The 19,430-nt window shown below is 30.4% G+C and overlaps 1 protein-coding gene across 1 annotated transcript in view; it reads left to right on the top strand.

Moving 5' to 3' along the window:
* LOC141454745 (peroxidase-like) overlaps positions 1–19,430 on the top strand; it is an 81,239-nt gene that overhangs the window by 55,387 nt on the left and 6,422 nt on the right. The window contains exons 3-6 of the mRNA XM_074129308.1: positions 14,978–15,083; positions 17,913–18,135; positions 18,675–18,838; positions 19,014–19,190. Of these exons, the coding sequence (XP_073985409.1) occupies positions 14,978–15,083; positions 17,913–18,135; positions 18,675–18,838; positions 19,014–19,190 (670 nt within the window). The remainder of the gene's footprint in view (positions 1–14,977; positions 15,084–17,912; positions 18,136–18,674; positions 18,839–19,013; positions 19,191–19,430) is intronic.

Here is a 19,430-nt window from a genome sequence, read left to right as displayed (position 1 = left end):
CTAAAAAATTCATAAAATAAGACTTTATACCTATAAATTGTAAAACAAATTCACAATAGTAAAAAACTATAATTCCTTTTAACCATCTTTCTCATATAGACAGCTTCTTTTCAAAAATAAGGTAATTCACACGGGGTCAGGTTCCAGCTCTTTTAAATTTGAACAACATAGAAGAAAGCACTTTTAAAATAATAATCTAAAATGAACATCTTAAATAAGAAATTCAGTCTATAATTTCTGCAACAATAGAAACATAAAACAACTACCGATATTATAAAAACATAGAATTAATTAATGATAATTAAATGTTATTAAGGTTGTTTTGAATAAGAAACAAGTTAGATCATTATAAGTTATTGTGAGAAGTTATAAAGTTTACAGTTCACATCTGTTATATCAAATTGTCAGAAGCTTAGACAACTTTTGTCGCTTGCAGGTTTTATTTAATAAATGAGTTAAATGCAAATAGAAATTAAGAGAAATAAATTATCTAATAAAAACTTCAGAAGCAACTTTTCTTTAAAACTGGACATAAAAAATCCAAGTCAAAACAAAAAAAAAAGTAAATTTTATACGATTTTAAAATAATTGTTATAGGTTCTAAATCCACCCATTTATTCGCTAGATTTCTATTTACCTTTTTTTTTTTCTAAAAATCTAAAGAAATATTTTTTCTTCCCTCCTCTCACCACAATTTTTAGTGATTATTTTTAATGAACAAATGATTGATCATAGTGTGACAAAATACTCTAAATGTCTGCACAAAAGCTCTGGGGAAAAAACTTGTTGATAGAATGGCCGAACAATTGTTTTGAGTAAATACGAGTAAATATACACTGACTCGTGACTGAGTCAGTGAAGAATCCTGAATAATACGAAAATTTTGAAACCATTTATAAACTGTTCTAATCGAAGGTGCAGAGTCACCATAATGATTATCAAGCTTCTCTTTAGTCTCCTGAGGCGTTTTGCCTTTCATAAAGTAGTGTTTAATCAACACACGAAATTCTTTTTTGTCCATTTTTTGAAAATCACTCGACTTCCTCGATTCAAACGAATGCCAAACACAAAGAAATAGACCGATCTGGCTGAAACTTGGTGTGTGTTCTTCCAAGAGATGCTACTAACTAAACATAACCTCGCTACGCGCCAGTAGTGCTATCTCTCTGACTTTGCACGGACTTTTCAAACGACCCTCGTACTGTCTACTTCTAGTCTCGGATACGCAGGGGATACTTTAAAAAGGTTTCTGGTACAAACAGATAGAAGTTGTCATTACCACCATATCCAATGAAGCCTGGAAATATTTTTTGATGGTTTCTTTATAGATTTTATCCATTCATCAACAAGTATTTTCAGGGATGAAATTCAAACTTGGCCTTACAAATTAGGTACCATGCATTAGCTATTAGAACGAATGACAATTAAATAAATGCTTACACTCTTTTAAATCCTCTTTAATTAAAAAAAAAAAAGTTAGCCTTAAATTCCAGTGCAATACATTTAGAGAAAGGTCCATGATAAATAATAATAAATCCATTTCAATGAAACCATTCTACTGAGAACTGCAGGCCGAAAGACTTTATCATTTTACATTTCAGTTCACTTTGAATAAATTGTAACATAATTTAATAGCAATGGTAATTGTCTGAGAGGGGCCTGGTTTACTGGAAGAAGGAGAGCTTGCATGTGTCCAGTGAAAACATGTGACAGTCATACAATAACATACAACAATTCGAAGTTCCTTCCTCCAATGTGCAAACAACGAAGCTAACAAGGTTTTTGTTTTGTTAGCCCTTTAGAAATTTGCCTCTAAATCAACCCATTTATAAATGAATTACAGCTTGTTATAAAAAGTGTATATATATATAAAAAATATATAAACCTTTACCTATATTAAATAATGCTGATTGTACAAATAATAAAAGAAAAAGAAGTAAAAAACACAGAGAGGCATTGTGGATTAGCAATCTTCCGGAGGTTACATCTAATGTTAAAAAATAGATAAAAAGATGAATCATGAAAGAAAATAATTCTGATGAAATTAGAGATTAAAATTGATTGATAAAAAGAGATAGAAGTAGAAATTACTTCCATAAATAGCGCAATAAAGAAACGAGTAACGATTCACATCGTTAAAATGACCTCAAAATTAAAAAATTAAAAAAGTGACAGTAGGGAAGAGCTGAACAGAGAACTTGAACATTTCATAATTGAAGTACACTGCTGAGGCTCAGACAAGAATCCGTACGTGTATAATTAAAGAGAGAACTAGGATTTTAATAAATTATTTATAAAAGAATTGATCACAGATCTTAATAGCGATTGAAAGCAAAGAGGCTGTACTTCTAATAGAATGATTCATACGGCCTAAATGCGAAACACGTGTCTTACCATTTATATTTATGGCTCTTACTATTCTTCGTCTTGGAGAGATAGTTGACTGTTCTTCTCAAGTAATTATTCTGTTAAGAAAATAATATGGTACGTGAGTCCACTAGTTTACATCTGTAGTTGCATTCTTTATTAATTTGAATTCATTTAACATCTCCGACTATTCATTCTTTAATTCAATAAATCATTTTATCAATTGCCACTGTTAATATTTTTAGCAACCGATTAGCGTTTATTAGATCGAGTACTTTGCTAATTTATGTTTTATGTGAAGGCGAAATGTACAAAGCAAGCAAAATAATCTCCTTAACAAACGTTCTCTGACTCTTTTCCAGTAATTTACTTTCTTTCTAACCCCAGACTAGAGCAAAACATGTGGACAATATTACACGAGTGGTTGCTGAATTATTTTCATTTTAATGCTGAAACTACGTCAGTTTATATGCTGAAAAAATTACGATTAAAATTATTCGGCATTAATTGAGCTATACTAATTCTTCTTCATACATTAATAGTAAAATTCAAAGTTATCGATTTAAAACGATTTTTCATTTTCATCAGCAATTTAAACATACATATATTCATGAAGATTGAAAATGGGGAATTTATTCATCAAAAATGTAAATAAATACATGGCATAGTGATGCAAAGAAAGAAAGAAAAAAACGCATATTTATTCAATCAGATGTAGGATGATGCTGAAGAGAAAAATATTACATTTGATTTTGAAGGAGGCAGAGCATGGATGTCGAGATATTGGAAAAGTAGATGATGATCTGTCCTACTTCACGTGCAGAGTAACTTACATACATTAGTATATAGATTTAAATGTTGCTTGATAAGAAATTCAGCCTCAAGCGGGTTAGGTAATATGAAAATCTTTCAGTATTTATTGAGTTTTAGTGGTTAACTTTGGCATTACTTTCCCCCACACCTTTCAAATGTGGTGATGCTTTAAAAAAATCTTATTTACCACAATAAACTATTTCTACATCCAGTTAACACGTATAAAACTGGCCAACTCACTGTAAATTTAGAATTTTGTTCTAAATCTTTTTAATTTCATACATAACAAGTAGCGAAGTATGGTTTATTTTATATTTCGGTTAAGTTTTAGCCAGGTTATATACTGTGATTATATTATAATCAAATCAGTAATAGTTCTAACCAACTTCTGCTGTATAATAGTTATGAAATGTGGATAATAAAAAAGTATTAAGAGATGCCTCACGGGAAAAACACCCTTCAAAAATTAAAATTTTGCAAATAATTGTAAATAAAATTTTCAATTCAAGGAAAATAAATACGGTTTTTAGAATGTCGTTTAAAGTATGCATAAATAGAGATGGCGATTATAACTTTTAGTACGGATTTTTTTTTGGTAATTCTGTTAAACTATAAGTATCACTCAAATTTGGTTTTCAATTTAGGCCATGATCTCTTTCATACATTCATAATATACGAGTAATAATTCAGTAAGAACTGATTTGACCATATCTCAAATGTAAAAAGAAAAGCAACACACAATATAGAAACCAATGACCCGTTCGGACGAATTTTCTAATTGGACACTAAAATGGAGCATTTAATTAGTTGCAGGTTTTTCTAGCCTTTTTCCCTGCATTTTTTGGTATCCTCGTCCCATTCTAAGCGTGCTCTAAACTGTTATGGTGGTTATTTATTATTATACAATTAATCATAAATATTATTTATTATTATTTAATAATAAAGTAAATAATAAATGTGTGAATTTTGCTTCTTGTTACCCTTGTTGCTGATAACGCAATGCGTTGATTGTAACTAAATAAATGATTAAAAAAACATAATAATAATAAAGTCTACCTACACAGCATTTAAATTTTGAACAATTTTTCATTCAAAATAACAGTGTGAATTAAGCTTCACTCAACTCTTCTAAAACTCCTGTAGAAAGCCGAAAGAATGGTCTCTGTAGGCTGGTAATGTTATCAAACATTAATCATAACTATAGCGAAGAGAGGGGAGGGATTAGCTATGTGGTTAGCATACTCGATTCCCACGCGGAGGTCCCGGGTTCGAATCCAACTGGTGACCCTTAGATTTTCTCTTCCTAGGAGCTTCTTATAGCTCACTGTCCGGTGATGGACAGTGTTGTCTGTAACGAGAGAACACTGTCCGGAGGCCGGCAGTGCACTGAAAAAAGCTCCGAGCGCTAATAACCTCAGCTGTTGATGCGCTAAAAAAAATTAAAAAAATAATAAAAAAAATATAGCGAAGAGCTGGATTATTTGCAGGAGGCTGCGAAAAGCGTCTGCCTTTGATCTAATTGTTGTAAATTCATGCTTAAATTATTCATACAGCTGGTAATTCAGGGTGATTTTTTTTAAATTTTATTATATCAAAGATTCATTTGAAAATGTTTTTATTCTTTTGAATAATATTTTGAGTATAACTGGGCCTTGGAGCCTGGAAGGAAGATAGACCACTCTACATTAGATGGGATGAATAAATGATTGTAATTGCGGTACTGAATTAAATCTATTACTTTTACCCAACAAACCGTTTTCGACTATTCTGGCAAACTTTGAATTTGAATTTTTATCTCTAAAAAACATTGACTCTTAAGTTTATGTGAGGAAGAAAGCTCTGGCATCTTTCAGTGCAGAACCTGTGACGAAAATTATAACTTTCACCTCATTCATACATTTTATAGAAACCACAATAAAGTCTACTTTTCCACAAAAATTTTACAAAAAAAAAAAAAAAAAAAACCTACTATGCAAATCTGCACTTGCGGTGAATCGATTTTTGTTTTTCACTCTTGAGGGATTCTAACAATATCTTTTACATTTTCCTAGTCTGTAGGTGAAAGAATCTTAGCGTTTTCTAGCGTGACACTTTTAGACGAAGGCTTAAGATTTCTTGAGAACCACAGAAACATTTAAAATAAAAATAATAAACTTTTATGTAGATAAAGAAAAACGTACGAAGTTTACAGAAAATTTTTTAGAAGTATTTTTGAGGAAGTCGCGAAAAGATTTAAAATTGCTTCATTTGTCGGACATCTTAGTATCTCCGATACCTTAGAATCAGAAGCTACAGTATTACGAACTCGAAATACCAATTTTCAGCATTCCGCGACCTCAATATACAAAAATATGTTTATTCATATTCAGGAGATTCTCAAACATGTGCTAACTCAATTTGAGAGGTCACATCGTGAAATATTCAATTTTGAAAAATTTGGCTCAATCGTAAAAAATTTGACACATTCTTGATATTTTTTAAAAATCACTCGTCGTTCATGAAGTTTTATTTGAATATTTGTATGAATATGTCTGCCTCCATTATATTATACTTATTAAAAAAATTTCTACTTTGGTAAAAAACAGTTCAGAAACATCCCTTATAATATGAAACATCTGTGTTAATTTTTATTCTAAAAACTTCGTCATTTTATTCTCAAAACACAGAAAATATCACCACAATGACGATAGTCCGCAATAAACAATCTCTAAGTGAATATTTCAACCTGAAACAGTATGTTTTGCCAGTTTAAACCACATAATTGCAATTTAAATTAGTAATTGTAAACTGCACCAAATAAACCCAAATAGTTGCATTTCCTATAGTTAACTTAGAAAACTTGACCACCTTGAACAAAGATACATTCACCTATGTGCAATATTTAAGAGAAACCAATGTTATATATAAATACGCATATGAGGATGTTGCATAATATAAATGATAATGAACAAATCTGAAGTGAATGTTAATCATTTATATGGTCATCTGCAATTCTGAATTACTTTACTATAACAAAATATTTTGTTCCCTTTTTAGTAACATAAACTTAGAATCAGTCCATAAAATAGAATAAACATTATATGTTAGCTTCACTCTGTTTCTCGTCTGAATATTCTTTATAAAACATTTAACTGAGCAATGCGTCAATTTAGTGTGTGAACTTATATTGTTCGTAGTTATCGAAAAGACTTTCGACCTTACTATGAACATAATTCAGAGAGAATTCAGATTTATTCTATCATCTGTTCACTCATTAAATAACGTTTTTATTATTATTTTATTATCTTTAAAACAAAGTAACAGATCTTAAAATATTAATTTGCAAATAGGTATTGAAATATTTTCAGTTTTATTTAAATAATTCTCAAAAAAAAAGAAGCTTTAATTATGAAAACAACTTCCACCCAGTAGGAAAACAGAGATAAACAAATAGCGAAAGAAGAAGGTAAGAATACTTTACAGAAAGGGGATAAACCAAAAACATCCTTCCTTTAGAACAGCACTCGTTTATAAAATAAATTATCTCATAAATAAAGAAAACATTCTCTCTCTAAAACAGAAATGAATACAAAAAAAGTGAAGATAATTCTGTGCTCAGACAAAAATAAAAAGAGATAAGGGTACAGATGAATTTTATTTAAGGAATTGTCTACCCTTTACAAAACAACTGAGGTATATTAGAAATGGAAAAAAACATTGTACAAACATCTTCATCAAAATAAAATTAAATAGTAAAGGAAAACATTAACAGACTAATCAAGTCATAATGAAAAGTTTCAGTAATTATTTTCTAAGAAAACAAACGAATACAAAAGTTATAACCACAAAGAATGATTGGTAAATTTTAATTATCATTATTATTTAAATCAAGTACCAAATTACAAACAACAGCACAGTTTTGTGTTTCGTTGTGCTCTTCTTTAGATTGTTTTTAAAATATAAATCACTCTCAACTTACCAAATAATGCTGCTACATAAAATCTATGTCCCAGTATACGTGAAGACACAATCTAGTCCTGCAAGCATTAACAAAAGAATCTTTACGATTAGCTTCCATTAAATTAAGCTCGACTGAATGTTGAGCATTTCTTTCACAACTAATCGAATATGAAGAAGCTAAAAATGCATACCTCCGAATCTGCAACTTGAATATCGGCTGTAAAATAATTAGAAGGATTGGTGCAAACATCTACAGAAGTTTTCATAAAATTAAATATCTTAGTCTAAACTTATTTTATTATTTAAAGAGTTTTTTTTTTTTTTTTAATTGACATTGACATTTTGACTGTCAGCTATTTCATGCTTAGGTAAAAGAATTTTATTCAATTCAATTATCAATTCATATCTTTATTTGTATGGAGATACAATGTATCTATTACAAAGGAGTTCAAGTTCATGTTCACTTTATAAACTTTGTAAAGTGTGACATCTTAGTTTTACTTTGTTTAAATAATTAAAGATTACATGCTTATTTTTCTCTTCAAAATTATTAATTAACTCACAAAGTTCTTCTTTAGGATTATTATATTTGTTTATATCGAGTGGGATTCTAAAACTTTCAAAGACTGGGCAGCTAATAAACAGGTGAATTAATGTTTTCGTCTCGTTCTTATTACTCATTAAACAATAATCTTTGGGTTTGATTTTATTATACAAAGCCACTTGTGTCATAGAAGCATTAAAACAAAAAATATGAGTTTTGAAAAAAAAAATCTATTGACTTTATTGCCTGATTTTCTAGACACTTTTCTTTTTTTTTATATATATATAAAAATAAATGAATCAACTTCAATTTCCATCACCTAGTGGGAAATCGATAGTCAAGATTTGGTTAATGAGGTTGAAATTTTACGAGAGCAATGTTTTCACAACAATTAGTAATAGACTTTAACAGTTTAACACAGTTCACTTCACAATAACATTAAGCAAAAAGTAAATAGTGTACTAAACTTTAAGTAGAACCTCTTACTTAGTGACAATACAGGTGAAACCTAATGTATTTGTAATATATATTTACACAATAAAAATTTGTAGTCCTTGTCTTCAGAATTAGTCCACAAAAGTGAAAGGACATTAGGGAGCTATTGAACTGAATAAATAAATTACGCCAAAATTAACAAAACAAAATGTACAGTTTGTCCTCAGAAGGCGTTACTCATGGCGGATTGTTTATCAAATAGAAAAAGTGACCTTATATTTAATTAAGTAGAAAATTAAAAAGAAAAATCAATAAATATAATAATGCCTCGTTAACAAAAGAAAAAATCAACAGTTGTGCGCTGTTTTCGCCGTCCTATACAATGGAAGAGTGTGGATATCTTTCATATAATTGGTTTCTATGGGCACGGAGGCCAATGTAATATAGTATATTTCACCCTTCGGCCATATTAGAACAACCAGCCACATAGGAGTTAGCAATTCTGGAGAATAGAAGCTGGGCCCCTTATCACACAACAGATACAGAATCCAAATGACCTTTTTGTATAAATTGTTACAAAGATCTTGAACATTTGCTCTACTGCCTCGTTCGTAGAGCAATTTTCCTGTCAGAACTGCTTATAAATGAGAACATTTTTCGCTAGAGAATTAAGAATAGTTAACTCAGATAAATATTAAAATAAAACATTCCTCGTTTGATCACTTGGGTAAAAGATCACAATAACTTCCTTCCATTTCTTCTCAATGAGAGTCTTCTTAGCTTTTCGTACTTACGCTTGCTGCCCGATAAAAGAAATACTGCTGCAAGTCGGATATTTAAAGTTACTGACGGATACTGTGAGCATTTGTTCAGCAATTTGCATGCTGAAGCTCAGTAGCGCCTAAACTGAAGTTCTACTACTCTTTCCAAAGCAGACTTCTTGATAGACTCCAGGTCACAACTCCCAGGTAAAATAAGAGAGTTTGGTTGATTTTTTTAATTGTCTTAAGGGGTATTTTTTAGAATCGTTCTTACCCTTTTCGGTAGATCAGTCCTCCTGAGCAAGCAAGAGGATCGTTTCACAAGACAAAGATGTCACTGCTAGCGATAGACTACGGGGTAATTATATAAGAATAAAAAGAATTGAGTATTGTTCAACTTACATTAATAACAACTTAATAAACAATATGTATTGTAAATTAACTACTTCCTAATGTAAGCAGTATGCTGCAAAAATTATCATTAACACAAGAAGAAGTGATTTTAAAAATTAACAAACTACATTAAGTTGAAAGTAACTTACTACTTTTCCACCATCAAGTAAAAACAATGTTTTGATTTGGAATACAAAAAAATTAAAAAGAAAAGTGCGCAATATGCTGGAGAAAAATTTGTGATTTTGAAACATGGGAGAATACTTTTGTTAAAAACTAAATAAATAAATGTTTTCTTAAAATTAATGAATTGTATTGTTTTGTCGTTGGCAAGCAGCCATTGTTTTGAAATGTTGAAATCTGAGAAATCATTTTAGCTTCAACTCTGTAGTGTGTCTCTTTTGAAATTACACAAACGAAATCTAATTTCTTCATTTTTTTTTTTCAGTTCTCAAAAATGGAATGACAAATTTGTATCCACGTAGAAATTTCCTAAACTTCATTGTTCTCAAAGATATGCACGTGTTAGAAGTATGTATGGTGCAGCTGACTTGAATATTACCTCATCTTGCAGAATGTTCCACACATTATAAACTCGATATGGTTCTAAGATTTTCTGGAAATATGGTTTACTTGCATCACATATTACATGTTTTACTGAAACATAAAAAAAAAAATAATAATAAAGATCCTAATCATTTTAATTAAATTAAATTAATGTCCTTAAACGATTCTGGTGAAAGAAGTAGACAAATGTTCGCCAACAATTTTAAATAAAAAATGATTCCAAATCATTTACAACCATTTTCAACTATAATATTCTCTAAAAATGCTATTATTGAGAGGACAATGTTATTATATTTAATAGTTTACATTTATTATAATCACTAAATGATTATTATATTCATAAAGAAATTGTGCTCAGACTGTAATTTACGTGTCTAAAGAGATAACCACATGCTCTTTACAGAATAATGCAGACGTTGGTGTAGGTAATTGGTTCAATCATTTCATATTTCAAATCGTGCAGTAGTATTATATAAACATGCACTTGGTCGAGGAATAAATTGTAATTTTATTTTCTAGGTTTTTGCATAAATGCATAAATTCTACATTTTTTTTTTTTTATGCAAGCACATATTTTAAAGAAATATTTTTTTGGGTGGAAAAAATATTACATGCACGGGTTTAAACCATCAGACACATCACGTAAGAAGGAGTATTTAAATCGTGATTCTTTATTTTGGTCAGAACATCCTCTAAATTTTAAAATTGCATCAGTGAAAACTTACAGAATCTTCTTGAGATGCTCTGTTTATGTGAGAATTTTAATTTAATTGTCCACCAATTGTTAAATAAAAAGGATGTCTCACGAAACAATATGTTTATTCATTTATTTAATTATAAATATTTCCTAAAAAATAAATTAAAGAGACATAATTATTTTTTGATAAAGCAATGTGGTAAATTAGTTTTTTTTTATATATAATCAATTTCGACTTCGCAGTATGTCCTAATTAGCTGACGAATTTATATTTATGCGACTGTAGCCAAATGTGTGTGAGAAGCATTAAATTTGTTCAAAAATAAGGCATCTTGAAATTCCATCACATATCTTGGTGCTCAGAGCAAAGAACTAAGTTTTTTTAATTATTTATTTTTTATTCAACAACTTAGGTTATTGACGCAAAGAACATACAGTAGTTAACTGAAGTATTATTTTAATGATAGCTAGAAATTCCTTTGTCCAATTTCTAGAAAGTTTGTACAAGGAACGTATTAAAAAGAACTACCTATAGTTTTCCTCTTCACTTATGCTTGTTTTTATTATTTTATACACTTATTTATTTTATACAAGCTTTAATTTTATTACAATGAATATTTTTAATTTTGATTTGTGTTTGACATATGCAGCCTGGATTGTTACGTATTTTTAAGTATTCTGTATTTCTTTCTGTATATTTTTAATTATTTTAAAGGCATGGAAAAAATAACAGATTATTTTTCTTTCTTATGTTCAGAGGCATTTCAAAGATGTGTTGTACAAACCTCCCCAGAATTAATTCTTACTTGTTGTTTTGTAATTTAATGTTACAACTCAAAAAATTACTGTCCATCATGTAAATAAAGTTTGATTATCACAAATTCTACGATTCTCTTTAAAATCATGTACTCACAATCTGCCGAGGAGTAAAGTAAAGTTAGGGGAGGGTCTGCTGCATCAATCACCCATCAGACAGGTCACGTAGTTCACTTTCCAAAAAAAACCAATTAACGTGCTAAAACATTTTCTGTTTAAAACGATAAGGCAAAAATGTGATAACTCACTTTAAATATGTAGACAAACCATTTTAGAAGATATTAGCCGGTAACTCGTGGATGAAACAGTTATTTGATGTCGGTCATGATGTAAGAAAGCTCTCTTGGGCAAACGAAGTACTCGTATATGGGAGTGCAGCTCTAGCTTGAGAAATATTCGCTTATTCATTTTGCAAAATATCTCTGACCAATAAAAGTACACCAATAAAAACTCTGATTACATTAAAATACTGAGGAAAATGAATTCAAAACTAATACGTAGATTAGACACAACGCACAATATTCACCTCACATTGATTTTTTCAAATGACTTAATTATTTAATTTTAAATCCTTTCTAAAAACAAAAATAGCATACCTTTAAAGTGAAATTTTCTATGGGTTAACACAAAAGAATATTTTTGACAAAATAAAATATAGATATTTTTTAACTATTTATTTCGTTTGTCCTAGCTAAAAATGCAATTAAAAATTGTCTCGCGTAAATGGTATTAAACAGTTTAGTTAATTTTAAAGCACATTATTTCAAACGTAAAACTTGAAAATGAAGAAATTGTTATCATTTAACATTATTATTTATTAATATCAAAATTAAATACAATTCTTATTAGCGAATGAATCCAGTTTTCAAGCATAAAATATTTTACCTTGAGTTATTAAAACACAGCAAAATCCCATTAAAAATTAAGGGAGTGAAAATAATGTTTTTAAAATTTACCATCATAAATTGAAAACAAATAATTGCACAAAACAACTCAAGAATACAGACTTTAGAAGAAAACGGGAAATTTTAAACAAATATTCTTTTCTTTCCCTAGGGAGAGAAAATTGAACTAGCGAGAACATTTGCCATCCTTTCTCATACAACTATTCTTAAATATATTACCATGTTCCTTACTCGGTAAGAAGCGAAACCAGTCAATTCAAAAATAAAGTTAAATATGTCATTCTCGCTATATAAAAGTGAATTCTTAACAATATTTTTCAGGGAAGAATTAGTTCTTTTCATCGTGGAGCATAATTCTTGCCTATTAATTGAACTTGAGTAATTTATTCAATTATTTCAACATAGCACTTAAATTTCAGATTATTGTAGGAATGCCAAAGAACATATTGATCAATAAAGTGTATTAATAAACGCACTCAAAACGAAATTTGCATCCTCAATGACTAAATGATCGTTTTCATTTAACATAACTTTATAAATTTACATGTTACTTTCATTGGATTGTTCAAAATACAAATACTTCAATTATGAATATTTACATCTATTACAGTCTGAATCAACATTGTCGATGTTGGATGAAGCTCTTGTATGCGATGGTAACATTGTGAGTGGTTCACAGATTCAATGGACAAACTATTATGTGAAGACGGAATAAAATCCAAACTTTTGAAATTAAAAAAAAAAAAGGAGGCAGTGGAAGATAACGTCCAACTTGTTGTCTTGCATTGCGGATCGAATCACTTTTTCAATTAACAATATATTTAAACTGTATGGTATCAAAAGGCCTTAGGGCTCACTCTTAATTAAAATTCTAGGTACTGAAAGTTGATAAACCCTGTACATCGAACTGTTTACCCCTTAGAATAGAATGCCTGGAGTAAATTATACGCTAAAATCAAGTACAGAACCATGTTAGAGCTTCCAATCTACTGTTACAAAACACTTTGATTACACAGTAAATTTTAGTAATAATATATCATTTGCTAATAAACCAATGAAAGTTGTAGTAGTTGAAAGGTAATAATTAGCTAGTTGTAGGAGCCACGAGCATAAGTTAGTAGGATTAATCCTGTTATTAATCCTAACAACTAACTACAGCATGCGAACAAGCCAAATTTAATTTTAATAATTTTTTCTAGTTTAAATTAATTTTTATAAATACAACTTCAAATTCAAACTAATTCTAATTAACAAATCAACTCCGATTTCATTTTCTTACAATCATACGTTTGAAATTGCTAATTATGTTCTTCACTCACTCACTCTTCGGCGCTACAGCCCTTGTAGGGCCTTGGCCTCACTCAACACTTTATCCCAGTCGGATCTATCCATTGCTTTCCTTCGCCACTGTCTGACGCGTAGCTTATCCAAGTCCTCCTCCACTTTCTCCAGCCATTTCAATCTCGGCCTCCCTCTAGGTCTACGCCCACCGGGATGACCCTCATAGGCCTTTCGCGGAGCTCTTCCTTCCTCCATCCGGTGTAGGTGTCCCAGCCAACGTAGTCTTCCGATCTTTATACCTTTGACCACATCTGCCTCCTCGTACAATGCCATCAACTCTGCATTTTTTCTACTTCTGTACGTGCCATTCTCCACTACTGGGCCATAAATTATTCTTAATACTTTCCTTTCCCAGCATCGGAGAGCACGTTCATCAGCTGCCGTAAGAGTCCATGTTTCTGAGCCATAAAGGAGCACAGGTTTTATGATGGTCTTGTATATCACTATCTTGGCCTTTCGGGACACATTTCTATTTCGGAGGGTTGCGCTCAACGCCCACAGACATCTGTTTGCTGCAGCAATTCTATTTATAATGTCTTCTCTTATTTCATTTTTGGACGTTAGCGTAGCTCCTAAATACTTAAAACTTTTCACCCCCTCAAAACTGTGCTGTGAAGCCTGCAGGTTGCCATACCTTCTTGCCCTTCTTGTGGTTACTAAGTACTTCGTCTTGAGCTCATTTACCTTTAGACCAAACGGTGCAGCACCACTTTCCAATTCGGCGAATGCATCCTTTAGAGCTCCAGCAGACCTTGCGATGATAGCCACGTGTTGTTCTTACATAGAAATTTATTGAACTCTTAGAATATTAGCTTCTCTTCGGAGTAACTTCGGCATTTCTAAGGACAATGAACGCTAGCATAAGATTGGCTGCGGATTATCAACATTGCCGATTACCAAAATTTGTAACACTTCTTCACAATATTATTCAATTTACTTTTTAGAACAATGGTTTAATATAGGTAACCATATTATCGTTAAGAAATCTATTTAAGTGAAGAGTTATGAGGAAGCGAAGTAGCTTTGAGAAAGTGATCATCTTTTTGAATTATAATGGAATCGGCTCCAAATATTTCCTTTAAACTTGCCATGATAATGACATAAAAAAAAACGTAATGTTGGAAAAAAATGTAAGAGAAAAAAATTTAGACAATTTAAAAAAAGAGGAAAATCTTGAGCTTAAATTCAGCTGACGAATCAAAATCTTCAAACGGTTCTTACAAGTCTCCATCCTAACTGTGGCTCTAATTATATTTTCGAGGGTAAATTTACCAACAACTGACCTTCTTAACTCCTATATAATGTTCCTCATGATTCCCAGGAGAAAAAAATATATATAAAAAGACTTATCGTCTAAAAATAATTAGAGCATTAATCTTAATTTTTTTTTTTTTTTTAGATGCTTCAGTCATGCAGAGAAATTGTACTGCTGATAGCGATAACTTTAGGCACAAGTTCAGCAACATACAATGAATTTGGATTTAGTCCGTACCAAAACTATTCAGGCTAGTAAACACTGCATTTATTTTAGAGATAACAATTTATTAGTACTAATTTGGATGTACACTGCACATTGTATATAAATATCTATTTTGGAAGTAGTAACCTCAGATTTAAGTTTGTAAATTTTGATTTACATTTCTTAAAAATAAAAAAGTTGTGAAACATTTTATTTTAATTAAAATTAAATGGTGATTAAATTAATTTCCTATCAACCGATGTAAATGTTTTAGTAATTAAGGAAAGGAAAATGTTCAGGTTAAACACATCAATTTAAATTACCATTCCGCTTGATTTCAGGATTAAGGGAGTAACCAGAATTAGAGTGGTAACTTCAATGGGAAGAGGTTTAATTTGGTTGTACAATCACTTCTAGAAAAACATCAATTTGATTATTTCTTACTGCAGTTAAATTCAGAATTTGTTCTAAACATTCAGTTATTTTTAACTCTTCATTTTATGTGATGAGGTTTTTTTTAATGAATATAATTGGAATGTGGCTGTTTATTAAATTAACGAATATTTACTTTCTCTTGCTACTAGTGTTTATAATGAATGATCTTGTACATTTTCGAGATTGAAATATCCGATTTATTCAACTCCGAAAATTGGTTTTTGCAGACGTGTGTTTGGGTGAGAGTAGTTCCTTTATCAAAGGAAATTTATTTTTAGCAATAGATGAAGTGGGTCTACAATGGAACCGACAGTAGCACAATAATAGCTAAAATATTAACCATGCATCCAAATGTGCTATCTATACAAACATAATACTACCTTTCTTGCAAAGATACACATATTTTGACCTTCTGTACGATTCGCTCTTATCAAAAAGTTTGTAATAAACCTGCAGTAGGCTCATAAAATATTACAATGTTTCTGAGAATATTAATGCTTAGCTTATCTTTTAGAATTCACATCCTTCCAACAATAAACACACAAAAAAAATACCTTGAGAAATAACACCACTTCCACTTCCATTTACCACAGTCCAAAAAATACATTTAAAGTCTGCCAGATCCTATCTAGTGGAAAATGTAATTAAAAATAATAAAGGAACTGTTGACACATTAACAAATTACGTGGTAAAGTAGGTAATTCATTTTTGCGAAAGCCTACTCATTTATTTTAATGTATTCAAAAAACCGTTACTTTCATTCTGTTTTTTTAATTTCACACTTTCATACAACTTTTCAATTTTTCTTAAACCATTAGAGAAACAACGATATATGACTGCCGGCTAAAAAAAAAAAAGAAGTAAAAATAAAGTACCTAACAATGTCCGCATATGTTGCAACAAGAATAGAACTAGGTAAACTCACTTAACCATGCTAGAACAGTGTCAAGGTTGGTGTATTACTGTGCCACATCTATCTACCGTTGATAATGTTCATAATAATACGTTTTCATTCTCAAATTGTGGATAGTGCGAACCAAAATTAATCAATAGAATTTGGTCACTGAGCTTTGATTGAATAAGAATTGCTTAAATGAATAAATTAACTCTTGGATATACATTTCTATAGGCACATACGTACAAGTATTTACTTGTTTAAATAGGAATTAATCTTTCTACTTATCAAGTTCTTGAATTACTTCTGGTCCCTTATTCTTGTTACTTGCATTACATCCTTTCTTTTGTACCAGCTGTCAAATATCATAAGCTCATATATTGTTACTCAAAGGCTGCTCACCACTAGCTCATAATTTATAACCAGCAAAAAATTAAAATAATTCTATAAACTCATCTTTAGCAGTAAGACAATCCATCACCCAAGAACTAATGCACATTCTTTAATACCTCTAACTCTTCTGTGGTAAAAGAAGGTTATTGTAACCGTGGAGATTTTTAGTTTTCACTAGAAATATTCTTTTGAATTACAAAATGTTTTGTGAGTGACTGCCTTCTCGAATGACTGAACCAGTGTTGGGCTGCTAACTGTAAAAGTTAATATTGAATTATTGTACGATATAGATGTTCGGGCCATTGAAAGATTTGGAAAACAGGGACAAGTAATGAGTATTTGTACAAATAAGGTAGATGTATACGAAGATCTCTCAAATTTAGAAAAGTAACGAAAAAAAATCATGCAGTCAAAATTGTCGCTGCTTCATCAATTGAGGAAAGTAATATGGAAGCAGAAGTAAAATAAGCAGGATGTGTTAGTTGCTTCTTATCGTTTTAAACGACAACTCTCTTCCTAAAACAGCTAAATTCGTTTCTATAGAGCAGTATGTTTACTTTATTGTAATTACTCACAACGTTATGTTTGGTAGAGAGAATTTTATCTAGATTTCACCAAAGGAGAATGAAATAATCATTTGTTTTAAGAGGAAAGGGATTTGAAAAAGCGTTTTATCCGGTTAATAAAATTGGGTATTGGAAAATCCGAAATAACTCGAGATACCCAACTATTTAATGAACCCAGTATAGCAGTCCGTTTGAAAAAGAAAAAGAAAAAAAAAAGCAAGACCATGAGACTAGGCCATTTACGTAGAATATCTAACAGAAAATTTGCAGCAAGTTGGTTGGATGATGTAGTGATAACGTGAAGATGGAGATAAGAGAAGGAAAGCCCAAAATGATCAAGTAACAACTGATCCGGCAGAAGTTCCAGGCCAATTAGGGCATCTTCGCTCTACATTAAACTAGTTGCAGCAATAGTAATAAATGTCTGTTTTAAGAAAAGAAATAAAAAATTAATATATCTTAATTATTCAACATAATTTGTTCATAAGTGAGCTTAACGCATTTTTTATTATTGTAATTAATTTCTTCTTCTTCATCTCTAATTGTTTTGCACACTGATTTAATAAAATATATATTTCAATTGCAGATTTTTCGGACTTCAATTATTATTCTCCACTATCTTTCTCTCACAGCCTTAGAGTTTACCATCCATCTCCAAGCACCTACAAAGGGTCATTGTTCAAGGAACATCCAAGCATAAGAAGTGGACCAACATTTGGAGGCTTTAATGGACCGCCTTTAGGTAACGTCCAGTCTACCTTGCTGACTAATGACATTGCGCCATTTTATCATCATCCACAAAATAACATGTTTGTACAAAAGTTTATATATATGTATATAATTATCCATTTATAATTTTATTTTTCTAGTTATAGTGGGTTTTGTTAGATTTATGGTCTACAAATCATGAACCAATCACAATTTTCTAAAACCAAAAACGACATTTAGTTTATTAATTTCCAGCAAAAAATTACAATAATACCTTCAAAAAAATAATAAGTAATAATTAAAACTTTTACTTCTTTAGCTAGAACAGTATAATATGTTATATGTCTTTTCATCATAAATCATGTCACAAACTATTTGAAGCCAAATTTAACTAATGGCTACAGATTAATTAATTTTTCTTGTTAAGTCTAAATTTCTGTCATTACTACGAAGACCTATTGCGATCTTAAATTTTCTAAAATGATTGTATCCAAAATTTATGTTTTGGAAAACCCTATGGATAAGGTAAAATATTTCAAGTTGAAATAAGAACAGATAATTCAAGTGATGAGACGAAAAATGGAAGTATTTTAAAATATGAACTATTTTAGGCAATTTATTCTAATTGTATACTCTTCAGTCCGCAGATATTTCCTCAGCAAGGTTGTCAACAGCAAGTTTTTGGCCCTTGTAAGAATTCCAAGTACAGAACTGCTGATGGCTCTTGCAATAACCTGAAAATTCCTGGTCAGGGGATTCCTAGTACCCGATACAATCGTTTGATAAGTTCGAGATATGCTGATGGTAAATATTTATTGTTTTTACAATAAAATAGTCTAGCGATAATGTTCTTCATTATATTATTATTTACAAAATATGCAACATAAATAACATCAATGTTATAAAAATTGTGAATAATTATTATAATTATTAATCAGGATCATTATTAGAAAATATTTGTTTACGATTATTTGCTCAGGTGTTAACGAGCCACCTACCTCAGTGACTGGAAATAAACTTCCCAGTTCCAGATTAGTCAGTATTGTGTTGTTTCCTGAGAAGAATATTCCTGATCCTGTATGGACACTAGTTTCTATGCAATGGGGGCAAATAATAACCCACGATATGTCAATGGCTATGGGCAACACTCAAGCCAGTAAGTTTCACTAACCACTTCTAATAATGACTTTGATAGAAAATGTAATAAATACTATTTTACTGTATTTGTGATTCAAAGCAATAACAACTAATATAACGAGATTATGTAGGGTAGAGATTAAACAGACTAGATATAACCAAACCAATAGGTAATACAGCGCTTAAGTCTTAAATAATATTAAATTTAAAAAAATAACTTTAATTAGTGATTAATTTTTCTCATTATTTGCTATCTGGC

The sequence above is a fragment of the Rhodnius prolixus genome, unplaced genomic scaffold, assembly GCF_049639745.1.
Source record: "Rhodnius prolixus isolate KJV_2025 unplaced genomic scaffold, Rpr scaffold_9, whole genome shotgun sequence".
NCBI classification, from domain to species: domain Eukaryota; kingdom Metazoa; phylum Arthropoda; class Insecta; order Hemiptera; family Reduviidae; genus Rhodnius; species Rhodnius prolixus.
Note: the sequence above shows the minus strand (reverse complement) of the source record. Positions and strands in the feature narration are given on the sequence as shown.